Source organism: Paroedura picta, chromosome 3 (assembly GCF_049243985.1).
Source record: "Paroedura picta isolate Pp20150507F chromosome 3, Ppicta_v3.0, whole genome shotgun sequence".
NCBI lineage: Eukaryota > Metazoa > Chordata > Lepidosauria > Squamata > Gekkonidae > Paroedura > Paroedura picta.
The window spans coordinates 109662383-109681475 of NC_135371.1; the positions used below are offsets into that span (position 1 = coordinate 109662383).

Consider the following 19093-nt stretch of genomic DNA (forward strand, 5'->3'; position numbering starts at 1 on the left):
TCTCTGCAGTGGTGAGGCCAGCCACATGCGAGCTGGGGATATTTGTGTTTCTGGATGGTCACTTTTGTGGCTGTGCACAGCAGCAGTGGAAGGTAATGGCAAGGCTGAACCAGTAGTACCATGGCCATGGGTCTAGCTGGGGATTTTCCATTAAACATTTTAGTCAGGCAGCAGTCAGGCTCGTCGAGTTTAGGTAGGAAAGAGGAGGGAGGGCAGTGTGAGGAGGTTGGTGATTGTTTCCCCCCCTTCTGGATCTAAATTCCAGGATGGCCCCCATACAAAGAAGCGCTCCCAGAGGAAGAGGGGGGAAGCACGAGACCCAGAGGCCTTAACTTTGGTGTCTTGGCAATAGTTAAACCTATACACGGTGATAGGATCCATGGCAGCCTTCATGTGACAGGTGTATGAGAGGGAAGTGATCTGTTTTGGGAGATTTGCTCTAACAGCCACTCTACAGTGCCTTGACCTGTAGAGAAATCACTGATCCTATGCTACTTAGCACATTTACTGGTGAGTGGTTTTTACTTTCAACAGTAATATTTTGGGACACTGAGAAATGGGCAGATGTCTTAGCATGACGAGCTGTGGAGGACTGGAAAAGGCTTAACCCATGTAAACAGGAGGCTAAGGCACTGGCAAACCACCCCGTATTGAGTCTGCCATGAGAATACTAGAGGGAGTCACCCCAGACATGACCCGGTGCTTGCACCGGGGATACCTTTACCTTTACGCATCCTACTACCCTGGTGTTTTTTCAAGATCTGCTGCTGCAGTTGTGAAGGATTTTTCACCTTACAAGGAGACCTTACTGTGGTCTGCCTTTACACTGGCATTCTATGTTGCCTTCAGATGTAGTGAGATTCTAGCAGCCTTGCATACAGAGGCTGGAGCGGCTGCCTTGGCCAGAGAAGACATTAGGTTAAAAAAATTGTGGGTGCAGTTGCACAAATAAAAAACTAACCAATGGGCAAGAGTATGTCCATTGTTTTGCCCAAATCACCATCCCCATTGACTAGCCATGTGCAGAGTGTAGCAAGCTACCTGGCACTTCAGCCATATATCCTGGGGATGTTGCTCATGCATGCAGATGGTACCTGCCTTTCCCACTTCCAGTTTACAGATATCCTCAGAGGATGTTTAGGAGGACTGGGTATGCAGGCTGAACCTTACAGGACACACTCTTTTCATATAGGGGCCACTTCAGAGGCCTTCCATAATATGCTTCTCCACAGCAGATAATGGCTCTAGAGTGCTGACATTCAGCAGCACACAGAGGTTATTTATGTCTTGGTCCCATAGCTAATGTTAGAATTCTTTCAGAATTGTTATTGACAGTACAGATGGTGCTGGTCGTGGGATGCAGCATCATTTATTGGGCTGGCCAGTATGCTGCAAAATTGGGCTAGGACACTCATTTCAGATTCAGTGACCACCCTTCTTTTACCTGGTTGGGTCATCATGTCATGAAGTGGACTGTTCTGTTAGGCACCGTCATGGAGGCTGTTTTCCATGCAGGTGCATCTTTGGCCCTTATCATCTGGTTGGGAAGAAATGACTTACCATCCATCAGAGGCCTACAGTTGCTTTATTTCATGTCAGAGGACTTGGCTGTGCTCTACCAGCATCTGACCAACTTCAGTGATGTATATAGAGAGGTGCACTGACCCATGGTAGAGTTGACTGGGCCAGACACAAGATCAGCAAGGCAGTGTCAGGCATAGTCACTCTGGTCATCTGCCATCTTGACATTTCCCACCAGCTGGAAGCGCTTTATCACAGCTATGGGGTACACCTGTCTGAATGGGGCTGCAAACCTTGGTTGCATGGAGTCTGCACTACTCTCTTGGACTGGCTGCAGCATTAGGACTGTTGGTGGGAATAGGGCCTTCCAGGTTGAAGTTTCATGGAGGTTTTCAGCATGGGGTGGATCCTTTTAGGGGAGTCCAGTTTGTGCACCAGATTCATCATCTTAGGGGCTCCCATAAGAGGTGTTGTGGATAGAGGTGTTGTGGCATCCGAATTGGCCATTCCAGGCCAACGCAGCCAGCGCCACGCCACGTAGGGAGGAGCATGGGCACTGGTGTATAACTCGGTGCACCAGTGCCCACACCTCCCCTCCCCACTTTGGCACGGTGCTGGCTGCATTGACCTGGACGCCGCCATGCACAACCCTAGTTGTGGATGCAAGCTGGGTGCCAACCTAGCTGGGGAGGCATGTAGGCTCACATTACCAGGTAGCTGGGAGAACCAAACAGAGGCCCATGCTCATTGCATTTCTCCATGTTGGCCTCTGGGGGATTCCATCTGGCAAGGGGATGAACACTCCAGTTTTGGGTTGGGACATAGTCACTCCAGGGTGTCACTGGGATCTGGGTCTCCTTATAGTCTTCTGACTGTGAGAAGAAGATCTCTCCCATGCTATATCAATGCTTCTGCTGGAGTTCAATAAAAGCTGTGAGCTGTGAGGACATGCAGTAATGGGTTTAAACTTCAAGTACAAAGATATAGGCTAGATATCAGGAAAAAATTTTTCACAGTCAGAGTAGTTCAGCAGTGGAATAGGCTGCCTAAGGAGGTGGTGAGCTCCCCCTCACTGGCAGTCTTCAAGCAAAGGTTGGATACACACTTTTCTTGGATGCTTTAGGATGCTTAGGGCTGATCTTGCATTGAGCAGGGGGTTGGACTAGATGGCCTGTATGGCCCCTTCCAACTCTATGATTCTATGATTCTAATCCAAGCCAAAAAAAAAAATGTATGTGTTACATCCTCTTTGTAGGCCTCCATGTCCTCCAGCCAGGCAATGATTAACTGTTTCAATGTATATCTGACTTTTTCAGATTTCGGGAGAAGCCAGACAAGTATCATCAAAGAAAGTATCACTAGGACAGAAAGTATCACTTGGGCAGAAAGCATGTTGCACTTTTGTTTGCCTTTATTTTACTTGTCTTTATTCCGCTACCTACTCTGCCTGAGTGAGGCACAACAGGTGCTTCCTAAAGGCACTTACTGGATTGTTCAGCAAGCATTACTTATGTGATATTAATGTGTACACAAAAGAGAGAAGTTTTCATGGGGGCTTTTATAAAACAGACCATACAGCATTCAGTTTCTGTCTGATGACTTACTTTGTCATTGTACATTAATACTTGACTACATAGCAAAATTATAGCATAGGTCTTGTTCTGCCAGGCTTAATTATGGTATTTACTGTCTGACTGATGAGGAGTAGAACCTTACGCAGCACAGACAGAAGCTGGTATAAATGACTGTCTGTAGTCATTTCAGGAACACACTCAGCAATGATCTTTGTTATGCCAATAATTTAGCACAAAGCTCTCTCAGTTCTGGACTTGTCAAGCCACTGTTCATCTCTCTATGATTCTTCTTGCAGAGCTATCAGAGCTTGCAGCCTTTCACAACCCACACTCAGAAGCAGAACAGTAAGAACATAAGAGTTTGAAAAGTCAGATGGAGGACCTTGAGGGCAGTCCTAAAAACACTGGCCTGGGACCCTTTTAGCAAAACACGCTTCTGTGTAGATTGCTCCTCTTGTGGCCCTGGTATTGGTCTCAAACTGTGGCTGGGCATCTGTAACAGCTCATGGTCATAAGTATACTACAACTACACCATAAATAAATAATCAAGTGATGGTCTGCACATTTTCTGATAATTATTTGTATGCAAATTAATAAAATTAATAAGATCAACATTCAGTATATACCAATAACAATAAAAGCCATCACACAACATCAAAAGTAAATGAGCCAAAAATAATAAAGACCTGGATAAACAGAACAATCCTGGATTGGTGCCCATGAAACTGTAACGATCAGCTGAGTTCACCCTGGAAGGAGGGCATTTCACTGATGGGGCACCACCACAGAAAAGATCCTTTTTCTAGTGGTGACGTTCCTGTACTTGGATGTGTGTGTGTGTGGGAAATCCCAAGCAGGGCATTTGTGGATAAACTTGACTCTCAGTCAGATTCATACATATAACACTGCAACCTGTCTTTAGACCTTTCTGGAGAAAGGCCAAGCATGTTGTAAGTATATAAATAATTCCATCTGTTTCAGTGACTCATGTTAGTGCAGAACAGATTTATAGTCCAGTGGCACCTTTAAGACTACCAAAGTTTTATTCAAGGTATGAGCTTTTGTGTGCACACATATTTCCTCAGATACAATACAACTTCATTAGTCTTAAAGGTGCCACTGGACTCTAAATTTGTTCTGTTACGACCCACTTTAATGTTATTGCAGTCCTAGAAATAATGGAAGCCCCAAGAAAAGAATATTGTTACTATTAAACAATACATTTGAGTAGTGCTTATTTTGTAAAAAGAAAAGGTGTTTCTACTTAGATATGTTGCATTGATTTCCACTAGTTCTTCCCCCTCCCCCAGACTTGAGTGGGTCCTTGCAGGAGGTGCTGGAACTCTGTACCAGAAACTACTGCCACACAAAAATCAGAATGAAAGCCAAGCAATGGTACATTTAACAACTCCTTATGTTAGCTCTGACCTTGTGCTACCATTGCACCACCTTTCTGCAAGTAACACTGAAGCCTTACTGGTAATTCTCTTGGCAATGCCATCAAAGAAAAGGGCAGGGGACTCTCTTTAAATGCAGAAGATAATGAAAATATGCTTGTTTACTTCCATATATCAACAGTCTGCTGGGGGAACAACATTCCCAGTCTGAATACATGGCAAAAATGTAGATTGACTTAGTTAGGCTTACAATTAAAGAGGCTATGACCAATTATGCATGGGGCAGGTAATCCAGGGTGGCGGCAGCAGGGGAACCCCGACTGTGCACAGCGCCCCAGAAGGCCCATGGTAAGGGAACGTGGAATATTCTGTGTTCCCTGGGATGCTGCAGGCGCCAGAGGGGACTAGGTTGGGCTGGTGCTGTACATAATCCCTACAGGGACACCGCACCGGAGCCGTGGAGCTGGCTGGGGAGTGCCCCCACCCCCACCTTGGTGGGAGACCAGCATGCCACTCTCTGCCATTGTGTGGTGGGGATCCCAAGCCCCCTGCTCCCCTGCTGCTGCCACCTCCAGGCAGTGTACTGGGCATTCCAGCCCCAGTGTTTTGCATGCATGCATTCCCTCCCCCGTGCATATGCAGGAAGGACCAGAGCATGCAGCCCTGAAGCAATGCCCAGCAGCAGCCTGCTGTGGCTGCTGCTGCCCATAATTGGTCTATGGGAGCTTTCAAGGAAGTTAAAATGGAAATAGTGATGGAGGGGAAAATGAGAGCCACCCTACAATTCCTTGTGGTCCCCCTCCTATATGAACAAATGTTTTTCAATATGCGCAGGAGGACTTTCCTTCGCTAATGAAAACCCCAAACAACCTCATACACAGATAGGATTAAGGAAAGGGGCTTTGAAGATGTTATATTGCCCCAATATTTAACTTTGTAATTGAGTTTTAATTTATTGTGTGTATTATACTGTTTATAGGGCATTGTTCTCTAATGTTTGTGATCCAGTTTTATTGGATAGTTGGATAGGTGCATAGTATTGCTCTTTGCATTGCTTTGAAATGCATAATCCACAATGAAGCCCAAACTATATATTATGTATGATACGTTGAGTCTGACCACAGTCAATTCTGTTCTTTTGCAGTCTGACATGAAGTTGAGGAATTGACATTCTGAAAATGCACTATGCCCCAACTGAACTTGAGAACATTGTGTTGGAGAAGTAGTAAGTTCAGCCTTCCTTCTCACATCATTTTCCTGTGCTGAAATGGCTGTGGAGGCCCCATTTGCTCTCCTGTGGGGCTAGACATGCACTGAAATCCAGGGGCTGGCACTTGGTAATATTATGACATCACTTCTAGGCCAAACCCAGAAATGACAACATTGCATCACTGCAATGATCTAGGATTAACAGGAAATTCTGTGCTAAAGCCCCAGAAATGACATCACAACCCTGCTAAATGCTAATTTTTCATACCTCCTGCTGCCCCAAAAGTGGGAGACCCAGAAGCCCTACTCACTTGAAAATGTTAGTCTTCCAAAGTCACATCTGATTATAAAAAGAACTGAATCACATTACAGTTCCTTGTGTCAGACATAATGTGTAGTTTGGACCTCAGAGAGTGTCTATAAAAAGATGGCCCTTTAATGGAGTATATTAATAAATTTATTTTCAATCAGAAATGAATATTCCTGTTGAATTTTAGAAATTAACTACAGTCCATTATCTCAGACAATTATCTTTATGTCCACCCCCCCCCCCCAAATCCAACAAATTCACTTCCATGAAACTGCTGGAAGAAATCCAAACAAATGATTTTTCTTCAGCTTGCATCTGCTATTGAACTTGGTATTCAATTTAACATTGCAAGTCTAGGCACATTGGATATCTCCATTAGCCACATGCTGTCATTAGTCCTGGGGGAGGGATAGGTTCACCCACATGACTGCATCTGAGCTGAATGATATGTCATAAGTCTCCTGTATGCTCTCTTACTGTTTTTCAGTGTAGCTTGCATTTATTTCATTCATGAGGCATTTTGTGGTGGGGGTGGGTGGGAAGCTGAGTTAAAATAAATGAGATGCAAATACATTCAGTGCTTCCCCTCTTGTTTTCAAATTGCATTTTCAGTCCACTCAACCTGTTATAATCTCATAGTGATTTTCATTTAAAAGAGCTAAATGGATATGTGATTACAGTTACAGGAACTAACACAAGACAATTAAATGCTGAGGTGTTGATAGATAAAGCTGTGTTTTGATTTGCATATACATGGTACAAAAAACTGACTCTGGCAAGAATTCAGCTCTAAGACTTGTATGTTTAACTTCTGCTAATTACCACAAGTGCTTCTATTATGGTTTTACTTCTTAGAGCCAGGATTAAAGCCATTTATGTTAGGGACATACTTGTTAATATGAGAGACTCTAGTCAAAACTCAGCTGATCTAACACAATGGGGAAAAATCCTAAAATCATTATTATTAATAACCAATGTCTATATGACAGCATTTAATTTTTAATCTTGTAGTGTGTTTTCTTCCTTTCCTGTTTGCAAGATATAGAAGTATGCAGCTCTCTCATTATAGGCAGTATACCACTATTGGTAATACACCAATACTGGCAGTATACCATAGGAAGAATTACTACATATTGAACAGTGAGATGGTAAAATTTTACTCCCACATATTCCATCTGGGCAAAAGGTCTTGAGAATGCAGGGCTCAGAGCTGCTAGTGAAGTCCAAGACTTGCATAAAGATATTCAGTACCATTCTGGATCAGAATAGGTGAGGAAATGGCTGAGTACCTCTGGACACTATTTGAATAGTAGCAGATGGCATTGTAATGCACAAAATGCCACAGTGGTTAATGGTAAATGGGAGAGGACTGATATGAGCCATGACAAGTAATGCAGAGCATTCTCTGCAGTTTATTTGTTGTGGGGGTAAGAATCTATCCTTTCAGATATTCAAGATTTGGCTAGAGAAGAAAGGGCTAAGATAGAGTAATCTTAACAAACAGATAAAATCAGCAAACACCTGTTCACATGAATTCTCTCATATCGTGGAAGTCGCCTGAAGCTATTAGAAAGACCCCGCACTTTTGTTGTTTCACAAATTGTGCAAAACAGAATTGCTCATGAGAGGGAGTAGAGCTGTGGTGTAACTGATCATCTTTGGAGATGATCCCGATTAAGGATTATCATCTTGGGAGATGATCTTTCCCCCTTTCCAATTCTTCAGTCCTCATCCGATTGTATTCTGTTGTTTTACTCCAAATCTTTGCTGTTAGATTCAAATGTTGTCATTTAGATATTAACATATTTTGTAATCAGTTTGCTTATGGATGGTAATTCACCTATAGGTCCAGTGAAAGAGGAAGGAAGGAAGGAAGGAAGGAAGGAAGGAAGGAAGGAAGGAAGGAAGGAAGGAAGGAAGGAAGGAAGGAAGGAAGGAAGGAAGGAAGGAAGGAAGGAAGATGGCTTGCTTAAGCTGGAGTGAATTCATGTCAAGTCTGAAACTGGGGGTTTCTTCATTTATAGTTCAGTCTACTAATCATAATACTCCACAAAGTCTCTACTGATAAAGAAGGGCTAAAATCTGATAGTCTTCATAGACTTTTGCAAGATTGTATAGGGTGACCACTGTCAGTATGATTATAAATAGCAGATATGTGATGTTATTTATAGTTATCCTTTGATACAAAACTCATCAAGAGATCAACTGTGCAGTACCATTGAACACAATGGAGGTCTTCAGCAGGATGGATACAGAATCAACAGTACTGTGCCAAAACTGGCACACACATGTGTGTGTGTATACGTGCTGAAACTTCAGAACTGCCTCCTACCTGTTTTTCTTTCAGAAATACCTCCCCTACTGTCATTTTTCAACTAGATTCATGCCTGGTATCAGGCAAGTCCATTCCCAGATCAGAGGGAATGGACCTCCAGTTATGAACTGTGGAGTAACAATTGCAGGCAGGGGAGGGTTCAGCCTGTCCCCCCTGTACCACTAAGACATTTAGACATGATTGCAGCAAAGCCACCCATCAGAAGGTAGCTTTGTTCTAATATTCCATTCTTTGTTCATATTTTTATATTTTAATACAATATCATAGCACATTGGAACTGAAAATCATTCATTTCTCAAACATCAGAGTAGGATTATAAAACTGGGTTGCACTTACCCTAAGCTTTCTGCCAAACACAGTCACTTTTCCTTTAATCTGTTCTTTTCTCAGGCGCCACTCTATTGAGTTTAAGCCATTCTCCATTGGCAGGGAAATGTTACATCGTCCTATTGTTGGGGTCACAGTTCCAGCAAGGACATGTGGTTCACTGTGGAAGCTAATACTCATTCCATTGGCATACATCACCCTCAAAGTACCATTATTACACAGCTGATAGCTGTTCCTCACTTGATCTGGAGAAATAATGAGGGGAAATTACTTCATTGCATTCCTCATAAAGAAAACATATTGCCTAATTTGCTAGGTTTTCATGGTCTTTCTCTATTTTTCAAATGAAAGTTGACTGCAGTTACCATACAGAGTAACAAGATGGATATCAGAGGAAGTATTCAATTATATAAAGAACAACAGTATTAATACCTGGAATCTTCAGTTATTTCAGTTTTTTAAAAAAATCTCCTTCCTCCTTTCTCAGTTACAATGTATATTGACATTGTTTATTCTCATAATTAATGTGGCTACATGTCCAGTGTGGGAAGAACTCGGAGGGGGAAATGATCGTAATTGAAGAGATACATTAAGAAACAGCCTTTTAAATTTGGGGATGTGGACAGTAGTGTCTGAGGTTTTTTTATTATAAATATATATATAAGCAAGTCAGCTCCTTTTCTTCACATGTATTTCAAATTTGCTCTGTTATTAGATATACAGCAGTATTATAGATTAAGTTTGGTCTTTAAGGGTGATACTAAACACAAAATGAGCTGCCAGAAACAATATTTTGTGTGAGTGTCATTGCCTTTAAAAAACTGATCTAGTCAAGTACACATAATGGCCTTTTACTGACAAAAATTACACAAATAAAACTTCACATTTTTGTTTTCCTGTCTGTGTGGCACAACCAGATCAATTCTGTAAAACAACTGAAAAGGAGTTTCTCCAGTAAGGCGATACAGTGAGCAGCTGCCATCAAAGAACCACTGTCCTTTTGTTAAAAGGAAAATATCTACATAATTAATCATCTGGTAGCAGAGAAATAAAGCCATCGGAACCCAGGAAAACAGTCCATAAATGTTGACATTTATATGTCAGGAGGCTATTGTCCTGTGACTATGTTTGTTTTCAGTGACAATATCTCTTAATTAAAAAAACATCATCCGCAAAATTCCTTTCACAGAAGCTCTGGTAACAATGTCAAGATTTGCAATATGGAATTATTTGGGGAAGGTTCACATTTAACCCCTCTACCGATCTCTGCTTTAGAGTGTATGCTGTGAATTGGTTTATATAGGAAATGGCCCAAGAGCTTAACAGCTCCAAGACAAGTGGCAAACAATCAAAGGAAAAGGGATGGAGTGGGGCACACCAGGATTCTTTAAAAGTGCCTGGAGGATAAATGTCATGGGAGGAATAAGTCAACACTATAATTCTTTGAGTGGTAATTTGTACAGTCAAACATATGAGTTGCCAGGAAGTTTCTAGAGCTAGCTAAAGGCTGGAACATCCATATTGTTCCTCTCAGAAAGGACAATTTTACTTGTTACAAGGGCCAGGGAGTGCTTCATAGTCTCCATAAGAAATGTTCCCATTGAGAATTATAGACAAATGAAACAGAAATGTGTTTTTCATCTTTATGGTCTGTAGAGAGGCACACATATAGTAGTGAAATCCTCTTGTATAAAGTAAAAAATAATAAAGCCTCTTGTGAAATTTGCTTGAACATCTCATGGATGGAGCTATCATTGTACAGTTTTAAAAAACCTTAAGAATTCATATAATCATACAGTCAGGACTCACCTTGATATCAGTTATTTTTAATAGAGTTTTTTTTCTGCATTGAGAGATAGCTGGCATTCTATAGCCCAGATGGAATTAGTTTTCCTTTCTGGTTTCTCCACCATGTGTTCCCTTTTTTTCTATAGTCTTCTCGGAGGTCAGCATAACAAAATAGATGTCCTTATGCAATCCAACTGGCAGCCTTTTTCAACTTTTTTACCATTCAGAAACCCCTGAAACATTCTTCAGACTTTGAGAAACCCCAGAACTGGTGTGATCATGAAGAATATGGTAGTGTACACACCCACCCAGGACCCCTCCCCTTTCCACCCTTCCAGGCAGGTTTTGGGAAGGGGTGGCAGGTTGACATGACCATATGTGGTCATATGACCTATAAAAATACAATAAAAATTAATTAACTTCCAAAATGGTTTCACTAAACCATAGGTGAAAAAGCCTGTATTAAGGTAAAATGGTGAAACTCTTCAAACAACGGATTTCTACAAAGATGTGTTCAGTGTAGTCTTAGGTAGTTTGCAGTGTAGTCTGCAAACAAGTGGAAGTACTCAACTTCAGTTGGACGGCAGAAATTGCCATCCAAGGAATATCAAAGTCATCAGATAAGGAAGGTTTAAACATTTGTTTTTATTATGTGAATCTCTGAGAAGGAGGCACACACCTTTCTTAAAACACAATAAAATGAATACACATGCAAGATGTAGTTAAAAGAGGGACGCAGATCCACTTACTGCTGTAGATTTTCAGACTTTAAGATGAACTTGTCAAAATTCCCTCAAACTTTTAGAAGGGATGGATCTAAAGTTTCAGCAAAGATACTATGGCATTGAAAAGCTCAGGGAAATTTCCTTGTGTCTGGCATAGAAGCTTGGAAAACAATGAGGATGCAGTTGTAGTTCCATAAAATATAGAACCTAAAGCCCAAGTCCTATCAGAACATGTTCTCTATAAACATCATTTAAGTAGTTATTCTTCCTGTTGATGAAAGAAGGAAGTAGCAGCATTTCATGGGGGCATTTGGGCCTGCTACAGGAGGGGAAAAGCAAGGAAGTTATACTCTGAAGAAAGAAATCCCTTCCATCTGTGGAAATTATCAGTGCACCCAATATCCTTTTTTGTGTGAGATTGTGTTCTAATGGTTATATTTCTAATCTGAAGTTACTGATTTGGGGAAGCAATATAAATCTTATTTAAGATCACAATAATCCCTTTGACTATTTTCAGGATACCAACAGGATGTTAATACATAGCTAGCTCTGGCTGGTGAAAAGAGTAGCATTTCCCCCAATAATTTACAAGTCTAGGATGACAATTCCAGTGTCAGTCCAAAGTACCTGGTCAGTTGCTTTGATATGTTCTGTAGAAGCATAGCCGTCTGACTGTAAGGACCTAAGTGGAACAAGGCAAAAGCAATAATAAAAAGTAGAGGAAGTGTTGCTTTCAATCCTTTTTGGTTGTTGTTGAGAAAAAATGAGATTAAGACATCAGAAGACTGTTATGGTCTAGGACTAGTATGCTAGGCAGGTAAAGGAGTCTGGATAACTCACTTTTCTGGAGCTGAAGGAACCTAAGTCTTAGTTACATGTTTGGATTAAGAGGCAGTATGGCTGACAGAACATACTGGTACAATCGATAACAATGCAACCATTGCATACGGTGGAATAGATTATATAGATCAGGCTTTCTCAACCAGGGCTTTGTGAAAACCTAGAGATTCTTGACAGCCCCCACCTCCCCAAATGGCCAATGATGGGCCTGGAGGGGCTGGGAGGAGCAGGGGCCCTAGGTGGGAGTGTACACAGCTGTGCTTTCCTGATATATTCTGCATGGTTGCTCCATGTCTGGGGTTTCTTGAAGTCTGAAGAGTGTTTCAGGGGTTTCTCAATGCTAAAAAGTTCAGAAAGGCTGATGTAGATAATATTTTTGTAATGTTCATATGCTGTTTTATTCTTCAGCTCCTGAAGAATAACCAAATCACTGAATTATTCTTAGACCATTATCTTCACCTTCATGATCCCAAGGCTGCTTATTGGTCTGAAGTTAATTTAGTAGCAGGGTCAGAGGTTAATTCAGTCACCCAAGGAGTAAAAAGGGAGCTCCAAAGGAGCAGACATGTTCAGATGGACATTATAGCAGAGCCCTGCAAAATGTGTTTTCAGAGCTAAACCCTATAACTGTGAAAAACAATGTCCATTAATTTATTCAGTACATTTTTGAGAAGAAGCACAAGATTAAAATATGTTTTCCCCCTAAACAATCACGGGCATTAGAGGTATTAGGTTAGCTTCACTCCTTCATTACTTCTTAAACAATACCTGTTGCCTCATGGGTGGGAAAAGAAGCAGCAGACTGGGAAAAAAACACACACACATACACTTCTAAAATGCAAGAGACGTGTCAGTCAGACCCCAACCTTCAGTTCCAGAAAGTTCTCAAGATATATTCTGCTCAGACAGAGAATGTGCACTTGCACAGATACCATGACAGAGGATAGATGTTGTATAAAAAGATATGGCTTCTACCTGGATCCCTTGCACTTATCTGTTTCAAGGAGAGAGTGATACCGGATTACTGTGACTGAACAGGGGTGGGTTAGTCCTATGGGTCTGGGTTGAATAAAAAGCAAACTCTGCCAATAACCATTCTTAAATTCTTGGCGTTCTCACCAAGAATATATTTTTAAAACATGATTGTCATGATGTTAGAATGCTATTTTCTTTTAAGAAATAACCGTCAAATATAAATAATAACCTATAGCTTTTTAGTCATTGAATTGATTGGAATGATGCAGAAAAATGTTTCTCTTGCTGAGAGGACAGTGATGTGGAACCAAACAAACAGATATGATAATGTATGCATACATATGATAATCCATGCAGCACTCCAGGGGAAGGCAAGGTCTTTACTACAGAAGTAAAAATGGAGAAGATTATTGGATAATGACATTTAAGATAAAAGCTGCAATTCTCAAGAGTTTAATAGAAAGCCTAAATTGCACCAAAGCATGTGGACCAGAACTTGCCCATATCTGCTTTATAACATTGTTTTTGCTCGCACACAGGTGTGTGAAGTCTTTTGAGAATAGTTTAGAGATGATTTGTGTGTATGCGTATTTGACAGATGATGTGTTGTTCTGAGAAGCGTGTTTCTGTACCTTGAACTACTGTATAAGATGCCTCCACGGAGGAGAGATTGGTAATTACTGTGACATCATCATCCCGGTTGGAGTTTTCAATATCTATGGTAATAGACTTTTCCATTTCACGATGAAGGCTGGTTACTACACCCGTGGGGCGAGTTACATTGGTCAGGCGTCCTTCATGGTCATAACTATAAGATGCAAGAAAAAGTCACACATATATAATTTTTCCAAGATACATCTGAGCCAACATATACATTCACTTATTTTAATTCTCTCTCTCTCTCTCTCTCTCTCACACACACACACACATACACACACACAAACACACCACACACACACACACACACACACATTTCCAATCTAGAGATTGAATACTAACAAAAATAACTTGAAGAATAAATACCAAGGTCCCATTAGGCAAAATAATGTTCAGTATCAAAAACATTAACAGTCCACCAAAATTCTGTACAGAAAAGCTGCTAGATTCAAAAAACAAAGCACATAGAATCAAGAAACTCAAAAGAAAGTAATATTCTGAACAATCTAGGTTCTGCATTTGTATTTACAGAGGGGAGCCAATAGGATCTACATATTTTAATGATGTCCTCACAGTTCTTATAACATGATTCAGAGTACTAAAATTATTGCAAATAGTCAATCTTCAAAATGTGCAGTGATGCATTTGGCAAGAAATGTCCCTGTGATATGCCTCTGGTAAAGGTTCCATTTCATATTTTTGTGGGGAAAGTTCACTTTGGAAGAGAAGAGGTTCAACTGCTACCCTAGCATATAATGAAGGTTAAATTTCAAGAGTGTTTAGTTATTTAATAGTTTATATTATTACTACTACTACTACTACTACTACTACTACTACTACTACTACTACTACTACTACTACTACTACTACTACTATTATTATTATTATTAGATTTGTTTCCCGCCACTCCCTTACAGCTTGTGGCGGGTTACAGTGTCCTAAAATTCCCGTTAAAACCCCATTAAAGACATAAAACATATAATATACATATAAGGTGATTTATGTTTTTCTAATGTATCATATTAATGATAGCAATGCTTAGCATAGGGCAGTCAGCCACTGTTTCTTTTAAGCAAAAGGATTTGTGCATTTAGCACACACACCTAATTAATAACTGTAAGACTTTATTCCAGCACAAGCTTTGTAAAGACATTAAGGTGCCACTGAACTCCTGTATTGTTGTGTTGCTATAAACATCTAGAATCTACATCTAGCAAAAATGACCCAAATAATTTTAAACAACAATTGTATTTGTTTTGGAGGCCAAGAAATTATTGCATTTGTTCTCTCTCTCTCTCCTCTCTCTCTGTGTGTGTAGAGGGGAGCTCCTCTAATCCTGTTCTTTCTTTCACAGCTACTTTTGGTGATGTGCCAGCACAGCTATTGGTTCCATCTTAAGCCTCTGTCTCTTGGCACAGCAACTAGTACAGGATCGAGGCATAGATGTTTTCAGAAGAAACAAAGAGGCTACTTACAAAGTGCTACTTAATTTAGTACATTTAGGATCAATACAGATGTCCACATTTGGTTAGGATATAGAGGGGGAAAGCTCACGAATGAGCAATTTATCAGAGGGGAGACAGACCCTCATGAAAATACTATCTGGAAACTGTGCGAGGCATCATTCTATCCCAGAAACAGTGGAAAACACTGGGTATTGTCCAGGCAATACAGATTCTAATCTACAGCTGAATTCACCAAAGCAATTTAAAATTATGTATATGGTCATAATAATTATCTCATTCGGCAAAAGCAAGAACTCATGTGGTACCAATGGCTTTGAGTTTTCCCCTCAGTACTAGCAACTGATTTTTCCCCCCTGAAAAGAATGTTCACATGATCACTTTCTCTAGAGACAAGATACTAATGAGGTACTAATTGCCGAAACTGGCAAATTGTCCCAGTGTGCAGGTCCATCTACACACAGCTCTATAGAATTGTTGAGAAGGGTAGGTAAGCAGCAGACTGAAAAGCATATGGGAAGAGCAACTGCTGCCCTACAAGCATAGCTGTTCTCAGCTAGGGAAAGAGTCTGGACTGGCTTGTGCGGGATTGCTCAATAATGTGACTTAATTATTTCATGGATTGAGGCAGTAGACAGCTGTAAATGCATTTATTAAGCTATAACTATGATGGAGCAGGTCATTTCCTGGGAACTGATGAGTGGCTGGGTGGAGGGAGGATCTCACGCCCATTAGAGAGCTCTTAATCCGCAGGAACTGCCTTGATCAAGGCAAAGAGGGAAATGGAAGGGGGGGAAAACTAAGGAGAATGGGAATTACTTCATATTTCTGGTAGCCCAGTCAATGCATGATATTTCTGTCGGAAAGATGTGCGGTATTGCTGTAAATAGCTCCCATAGTTCAAGGCTCCTATAGTTAAACATGCAAAGCCAGGCTATCAATATGATTCATTAATTTTATTATTTATCTTTCACATTTCTCAAATTGTGCTGGATGTTCCTTATATTTGTACTTGTTTGCTATGTTTTATTTAGAGTTTTGTATCTATCAATATTACAACTTATGATGATCTATAACCTAGCAGTTTTGGCTAGAGGTCTTGCACCTGGGATTCAAAACATTTACTTGATCTAAAGTAGTGGACTAATACAGCTTTCAGTTCTAATCTGAAGATAGATAAGGTTCCATATCCACATTATCTCCTGACCCACTTAAATCAATCCTTATCTAGTGCTTTAAAAATACAAAACTTTCTCCATATGGATTTTAGAGGAGACATAGTGGGAACAATTCAAAATATGTCCCCACAATGATGTTTCATGGACCTTGAATATTCCAAAAGTATTTCAGCATAATGGCTTTCACTTTATAATGAAAAATCCAATTTTTTTTTACATTTGCATGCATAAACCTGTAAATGACCAAAATACTGAACTCTGTGATAAAGTTATGGTCTATGAATACAATTTACTGTACACAGAACTTAGCAATGGGTTAGATTCAGGAATACTGTTACAAATAAGGACTGTCAGAGTGCTGTCCATCTACTGTTTTGGAAAACCACTTTAAAGCCTTGGTAAGATTAATAAAGACAGAAACATCAATGTATGGTTAACCATGCAGTAAAATGATCAGCAGATGGCAGTGTTCTCCTAGGTAAGAGAAAATCTTTCCCATTTAAACTGACAAATCCACAGACATGGGCACCTGTAAAAATTACAGCTGTATTTCTGAAATGGGTTATTTGTGTCCTTGAACTAGTTTTGCTTTCTTTTTGCTGGTCCGCATATACAAGGTGTTGATCAACCATTAATGCCTACTCATAAATGAACCCGAGTCTACTAAATGTTGTCCTTTTTGAGGGGTATGCTCAGCATTTTCCTTCTAGGCGGTGTTCTCAGTTCATACTAGGTGGAGGCAGTAATTGATGCTCCACATGAGACTGTATGAAAGCAACTTCTCTGCTGAAGAACTCTGCCACAATATTTCGCCTGAAGCCCAAACAGATGTGGTGAACCCTGTGTGGGCATACTCATGTGAACGGGTTGCTTACTTGTGAAGTAAATCCAAAGCCTGATCAAATGGAGCCCATTCCTGTTAGCTGAGGGGTTTAGTTGTTCATCCCAAACTGCCTAAAATACACTTTTTCAAACAGCTGAATGATGCCTTCCCTGACCGTGGTTCTCTTTAGAAAGGATTTCAACTTGCTGCTTCATACGGCAGTTTGCTGGGATGTTTACTCATAGACTGCTGGTCTGGCAGAGAGTTATCATGTGGCTGTGTTTGGATGCTGTGACATAGTTTACAAATGTAACAAGATTAACTTTTGCTTATATATTCTCACTGTTATGTTGGTCAGTTCTTAGTCTGACGAAGCGTGCTTGCACTCGAAAGCTCACGCCTTGAATAAATCTTTCTTGGTCTTAAAGGTGCTACTGGACTCTGATTTTATCGTATTCACAGACTTCATTTGCTCTTTCCTGAGAGAACATTTGGCATGTGAACGTTTATTCTCTAACCACCTCATTTAGTCTCTAAGCACCTCCAGAAATGCCTGTTTATATTTTTAAAAATTTAATGAACAGTATTTGCATTATATAAGTTATTTGAGGAAATTCAACAACACTGCACTATTAAAAGGAAGATAATGTTTAAAGACATTATGGTTTTCTTTTATAGTTTAAAAAATATCTATTATGTTATCTTTCATCTGCTGTAGTTAAAAAGGAAATCTTGTCTTTCTAATCTACTGGCTGTTGAAAGAGTATACTTTTGGGCTCTCTAGAAATTATACATCATGTTGAACTTTTACTGATACCGTTGGATCTAATTTCCTCACCAGTCTCAGGAACGAGCAGTGAGCAAAGTTAATCAATGCTTTATCTGCCCAAATGGAGCATGGTCCCAATATCCTGACATTTGAACAGCAAGACTTGTCATTTGTGTTCTGAAAGAAACTGTGATATTGAAATCCCTGGAGAGAAGAAACTTAGTGGGGTGTAGCCATCATGTATTAGGTTATGAGCTGGGCAGAGCTATTACAGAAAATAAATATCCATTGGTCAGCTACACATGTTTAACAATGTTATATCTCCTACTGTTGCCATCCCAAATAATTTCAGGCTTCTGAGAACAACCAAACAACAGTTTCTATAATGGACATTTGTAATAATAGCAGAGTTCCCCAAACCCTTGGCATGCCATTCTTCTGTGATGTCTATGGTGGAGACTCTGGTATACTTTGGCCTTCCTCCTTCCCCTTCCCTTGTGCTGTTGGAATCAATTAATTATACATTTCTATTATACTTTCAAGCAGTAGAATACTCCGGGCAGCTAACAATAAAGAAAAAATGATAGCCAGTGCGGTATAGTAGATTAGTGTAGGATAAGGATCTGGGAGATCTAGGTTAAAATCTCCATTCAGTCAAGGAAACTTGCTGGGTGACCTTGGGCCACTCTCAGCCTAACCCACTTCACAGGGTTGTTGTGAGGATAAAATGGAAGAGAGGAGAATGATATAAGCTAACTCAGGGTCTCCACTGGGGAGAATAGCAGTGTATAAATGCAGTCAATAAATAATGTATAAAATGAATAAAATGTAACGTTATTACAGCTTATTATTATATCTGAATGAGGAAACCATGGCCTGCACTGTACTGCAAAACCAGGACTGCAACTCAGGATCAACCCTGGTTTGCAGGAAAAGCTAAAACCATTGGTTTGATTCCAGAGAACTTTAAGTAATTCCTGCCTTCAGTGGCAGTCCCTATAAAAATACCACTGCTGATGACAAAGCTCCATCAATAATTGAGTGGCATGCAGAATGAGAGGGTACAGCAGTAAGGGAGGGGGGAAGGAATAAGTGAAAGCTGCAAAGCATGAACACAATATGAACTTATGCAAGACGAATCAGTTTTCACATCTTATGTCTTTCTGTTGCAGTCCCCTGTGTTAGCAGACGGGTTATTCTAG

The 19093-nt window shown here is 40.4% G+C and overlaps 1 protein-coding gene across 19 annotated transcripts in view; it reads right to left on the reverse strand.

Moving 5' to 3' along the window:
* TENM2 (teneurin transmembrane protein 2) overlaps positions 1-19093 on the reverse strand; it is a 1331635-nt gene that overhangs the window by 25022 nt on the left and 1287520 nt on the right. For all 19 annotated transcript variants that reach the window (XM_077327160.1, XM_077327169.1, XM_077327168.1 and 16 more), the window contains 2 exons: positions 13634-13809; positions 8683-8918 (listed from right to left, as the gene is read on the reverse strand). In XM_077327160.1, the coding sequence (XP_077183275.1) occupies positions 8683-8918; positions 13634-13809 (412 nt within the window). The remainder of the gene's footprint in view (positions 1-8682; positions 8919-13633; positions 13810-19093) is intronic.